The sequence below is a fragment of the Echinops telfairi genome, unplaced genomic scaffold, assembly GCF_000313985.2.
Source record: "Echinops telfairi isolate 266 unplaced genomic scaffold, ASM31398v2 ScPeMD7_7458;HRSCAF=8496, whole genome shotgun sequence".
Taxonomy (NCBI): domain Eukaryota; kingdom Metazoa; phylum Chordata; class Mammalia; order Afrosoricida; family Tenrecidae; genus Echinops; species Echinops telfairi.
This window is the reverse complement of record NW_022111358.1, coordinates 9602510-9607613: the sequence shown is the minus strand read 5'-3', so window position 1 is coordinate 9607613 and position 5104 is coordinate 9602510. Positions and strand designations below refer to the sequence as shown.

Here is a 5104-nt window from a genome sequence, read left to right as displayed (position 1 = left end):
AGGGAACAGTCCTCTCTTCTTGGGGGCCACCTGGGCAATGGCGTCACCCTCCTGACTCTGGCCCTTGGCCATGCTCTCTGGGTTCTGCGCAGAGTCCCCACAGTCCTGGGTGTCATGCCCATCTTCTAGGTCCACAGTTGGCAACCCTGCTTCCTTGGCTGGGTGGCCCCATTCTCCTGGTCCCCCTGAGTGGTGACACCAGATCCTCAACTCCAAGGACCCCCATGCTCTTAGTCTGGTTCTAGCCTCCTGCCCATGGGCATGGCCATTCTATTCCTTCAACGTGGGCAATGGCCCCATTCTCCTGGCCCACCTGAATGGTGGCCCCAGGGACCCCCCTTCCCTTATTCTAGTTCTAGTCTCCTGCCCTTGGGCTTGGCCTTCACCTCTGGATGAACAATGGCCCCATTCTCCCGGTCCACCTGAATGGCAGCCTCGCCCTCCCTAACACTCTCTGGGGCTCTCTAGGGTTGGAGCAGGATTTCAGCACGTATCCTATCGTTAGTTGCCACTCGTCTTCCATCTCACACCCAGCTTGACCACAGGACACAGAGCAAAGCCAGCTCCTCATGCCTCCTTGTCTCGATCCAAGCCCCTTCTCCTACTTAGGATGCCCCCTCCCCCTTCAGCACTCGGCGGGGGTGGAGGTAGAGTGGGGGCGGGGAGGTGATACCAAGCTCACTGCCACGGAACGGATTCCACTTTAGAGCGGCCCTTCAGAACAAAGGAGACTCGGTCTTTATGGAGGCAGAGCAGGCGGCCTCATCTTTCTCCCTTGGAGCGACTGGTGGGTTTGAACCGCTGACCTTGTGGTAAGCAGGCCCACTGGTAATGGATCCACGAGGGCTCCTTCAGCATCCAGGAGACTCAGCGTAGAGGACATTTCCCAGGGATGCCCTGGCTGGTGCCACTGGCACCTCCCAGTCTTCTGTGTCCCTCCATGTGGCTGCCCGACAGCTGTACATATGGTGAGAGGGGCCTTCACCTGTCAGTCTGTGAGTCTAATGGGAGTTGTTTGAGGTCTGTGTTCCTTGGGGCTAGCCCAGGATTGAGGAATGAGTAAGCCCTTGGAAAGTGTTGAGTGATTGGAGTAAAATAAAAAGCAACACACTGCAGGGACTTGACATACAGGACAATCCAAGTTAGCTCGTAGGGCTGGTTGCGATTTCTTCAGCCATCTGTGGTGATTTCCACTGTGGATCCCCAGTAGCTGAGCGGGAGGGGTGAATCTCAAAATCAAGTGTGACTCAGTGCTGGTCTGGAGCGGGTCCACGCCACCCTGTCCTCGGGAGAGCGGCGCTGTCCCAGCAGGGCAGGACCCGGGCTGTGAGCAGCCTCAGCGAAGCAGCCACTTCCTCTCACCTTTCTCCACGGCCCACTCAGCTGGATGGCTCCCACTCACGCTCTCAAGATCCTTATCGGCTCCTGCAAGGGAAGTTTCCCCACACCTTGCACACCACCCAGGGCAGTTGGCAAAGGAGGTTTCCATTTGGTCACTGGAGGCCTGTAACCACCCGTTTTCCTTGGGACGCCCCCACCTCTTCACCCTGGCCTTGGAAACCCCACCCACCACCTTCCCCACTGTCTGATAAAAGCTCCAGGCAGGGCAGGATGGGCAGGGGAGAACTCTTGCTTCCACTCCACTCCCGAGACTGCTCCAGGGAGGCCTGCACTCACGCCCGGAGATGACCCCCACCACCGTGGTCCTGGTGTGTCTGCTGCTCGCTGGGATGTGGACCAGAGATGGGGACAGCAAGAGCAGTAAGTGTGGCTGCAGTCACAGCTCTTCCCCTGGGGGAGGGCAGAAACCAAGGTTGGGGACAGGGTCACCCTGATGGTGGTGATTCTGCCCCCCCCCTACTTTAGGATGGATTGTACTAGAACTGGGGGAATTTGGATGGGTGGGGTCAGGTCTGGGGCAAACACAGAGGCATCACATGAGAAAGGCCTGGCAACCCGACTCCCCCCAAAACCGATGGGGCCAAGAACTATTCTGTAACACATAAGCCTGCTATGGCTTGATGACATTGGGTTTGTGTTTTGGTTTTGGTGGGGGGCTAATCCAGACCCCGCAAACTGATGGGATGAAGAGGGTTAGGATGATGGGGTCACTGAAGCCAAGCTTAGAGGCCTGAGGCCCAGAGAAACAGGGCAGGGGCATGCAGGGTCTGGAGCCAGACCCTGGGGCTCTAACAGGCAGGCGAGTCACTTCCCTCCACAAAGCCCTGGCTTCTCCATCAGAGTCGATGGTGCCCGCCTTCCAATGTTCTTACGGGAACATCCACCTGACCACAGACACAAGCAGGCTTTGCAGATTGAGGGAGATCAGGGTTGGAATGTGTTGCGCCATGGGAGAGGAGGGTACAGCCTGGCAGAGGTGGGCCTGGGGGGACAGGAAAGAGCTAGAGATCAGGAGATCCTAGAGGACCAGGCTGGACGGCTGGTTTGCTCCTGGGGCCCTTCCTTTGTTATGTTGTCCCTTTGAAGTCCTGAGCTAGTTCCCAATCCAGCCCCAGATCCATGGACTTCCAGGTGCTTCCTGCCCCAGACTCACTGTGCCCCTGGGGCGGGGTCCAGAATGCCGGGGCAGAACCGCACACGCCGTGGTGGGATCCCAGAATGGGAAAACCTGCTAAACTAAGCAAAAAAGTCCCATTTCACAGATGGGTAATCTGAGGCCCAGAGGGAGGGCACCTCTCCTAACGGCTAAACCAGGTGGCTGATGAGTCAGCCCCAGGGCCCTCTGGGTATGGCCCCAAAGCGCGAGCCTGCAGTGGTCCCAAGGGTGAGAGGAACTGGGTCCGGCTGGGGAATGGACCCAGACGGTGATTTGTGCTTCCCTTGCAGTTCACCTGTCGTCTTCCAACTGCTGCTTCCACTTTGTGAACAGGGCGATCCCCTGGAGGAGCATCCAGTGCTACAGAAAGACCAGCTCCACCTGTGCCTACAAGAACGCCCTCATGTGAGTCCCGCTGCCCAGGCCCCGCCTGCCTGTCTGTCTGTCTCCCGGCCTTCTGCAGTTCGAATACTGGACGCTAGATGGAGGTGCTTCACCAGAGAAAAGATTGCAGGTCCCGCCTCAAACCCGGTGCTGAGCCCAGCTTGGGCGCTAGGGGGAGAGTCGGGACAAGAGTCAGGACGCCTGCCATTCCTGGAGGCTTCGAGGAGCAGCAAGGCACCAAGCAGCACCCCAAGCAGCGATGCCCTCAGGAAGGCCGTTCTTAACAAAAGCATGCAGCCCTATTGCCTAGGCCCGTTCCCTGGTTCCCCAGCCTCTGGGCTGGGTGGCCTTAGACAGGTCACACCTCTGCACCTCAGGAGCCCTGGTCTGTGAAGTGTATTTGGAGGGCACAGAGTCACTGTGAATGTGCCACTGAGGTCCTGGGCAGACACTACTCAGGGCCTCCATGGGCAAAGCAATCATGCATGGAGGATCCCAGCAGCATCAGACATTGGGGTGGCACTGGGGAGGGGGAGGAGTGGGGCCTTGGAGATGTTTGAGGACAAGACTTTTCCACCCCGGCTGATTTCCAAAACTAGCCCTGATGCCTCACCGGGCACACAGAAAGGGGCTTAAAATGGAGCTTGTCCAGGGCTTTAGCTCCTCTGCCCTGTGGGCAAGCCACAGCCCCGAGGCAAGGGCTTTTTGATGAGGGACAGACCCAGGGCAAAAAGGCAGGGGGCATGTCGGGAAAAGCGTGGGGACTGGATTTATGTGTGGCGCCCAGCAGGTGAGTCCAATATCTTCTTTGTTCTCTGATCATAGATTGAAGCTGAAGAGGGGCCAAGAAAACTGTGTCCTGAAGACGGCTAGATGGGTCCAGCACCATTTAAATAGGACGAAACCCTGCCTGCCCAAGGGGGAATGAGCAGATGCCACCCCATCCTGGGTGCGGTGGCGACGCCTTTGCTTCTTGGATCCCCACAGCTAGCAACCCCGCAGCATCCTTCTGTCCTGCCTTTGCTGGGTCACAGATCAACGGACAGATGTGACTATCTGAACCCTCAGCCTTTCCTTACCTGTGCCTTTTGGACGTTAGCAGGATGCAAACTTATAGATACTGAGGGGCTGGGGGCTGGGGCTGGAGGGAGGGGGAGGAGGAGGAGAAGGACGGGAAGGAGGAGGAAGAGGAGGAGGAGGAGGAGGTGTTGGACCTGATGTAAGGGAAACGGACTCTTGTCAATCAAAGCCAATAAATGACACGCCGTTTCTTAATGGAGAGTCTCTGTTCTGGGGCTGGGGTTGGGATGAGCGTTGACTTGGGGCTGCATCATGATGGTTAGCTCCATCCAGTGTAATTCTACTCCTGTTTCACGCTGGCAACAACCATGAGCCCAGTGCTCCCTCCTCAGACCCTGGCCACCAGGGCTAGGTCAGATCTCACAGAGCAAAGGGTGCTGCCCTCCAGATTGGCAAGTCTGCCCGAGCTTGGGGGTCTCCAAGCCTGGGAAGTTGCTAGAACAATTGACAGAAGTCAGGAGAGGGACGTACGTATGAGTGTTTTTAGGATCTCAGAGAGGATATAAACGAAGAGTGGTGGTTTGGGGTGGTCCTCTGAGGGGTCCCTACGTATACAAGCATCTAATCAACCAGGAATCCCGGAATTTCTGGGTTCAAACCCTTTCTTGGGGCCTCATAACGTAGGTAGGATTGATCAATCAGCCCTAACTGGTCTTCCGACTTCCCTGAGGTCAGCTGACCTCAGAGGGTCTTTCTAGCTTGGCCAGGCCCCACCTGTGTCACCTCATTAGCATCACCTGTAGTCAGGTGTGGTCTGGAACCCTTACAGACGACGGAGACCTCAGTCCCAGGGAGAGCATCAACGTCCTAGAGGCTAGCTCTCTGGCCCCAAGTCCTACCCCCCACTCCCCACCGGTTGTAACTAGCGGTGCAGCACTAAGCCCAGCCCAGGCTGGGTACACACATGGATACAGGATGGATACAGGATGCCTTCTCAGAGGGTCCTGGGAGTGGGGGTATGATGCTATCCAAAAGTCACAGCTTCTTTAGCTGCCTCTAAGCTTGAGCTGACCCCCAGATGGGGTGACAGGGCTGGTGAGAGACACCAGCAGACCTGAGGTGGCACCGTTAGACTTGGTGTGA

General features: G+C 57.2%; 1 protein-coding gene across 1 annotated transcript; it reads left to right on the top strand.

Moving 5' to 3' along the window:
* The first annotated feature begins 1685 nt into the window (after window positions 1-1685).
* CCL1 (C-C motif chemokine ligand 1) lies at window positions 1686-3869 on the top strand. Its single transcript, XM_004707346.1, has 3 exons — window positions 1686-1761; window positions 2848-2962; window positions 3767-3869. Exons 1-3 carry the CDS (start codon window positions 1686-1688, stop codon window positions 3867-3869), a joined length of 294 nt encoding a protein of 97 aa, XP_004707403.1.
* Window positions 3870-5104: the final 1235 nt, after the last annotated feature.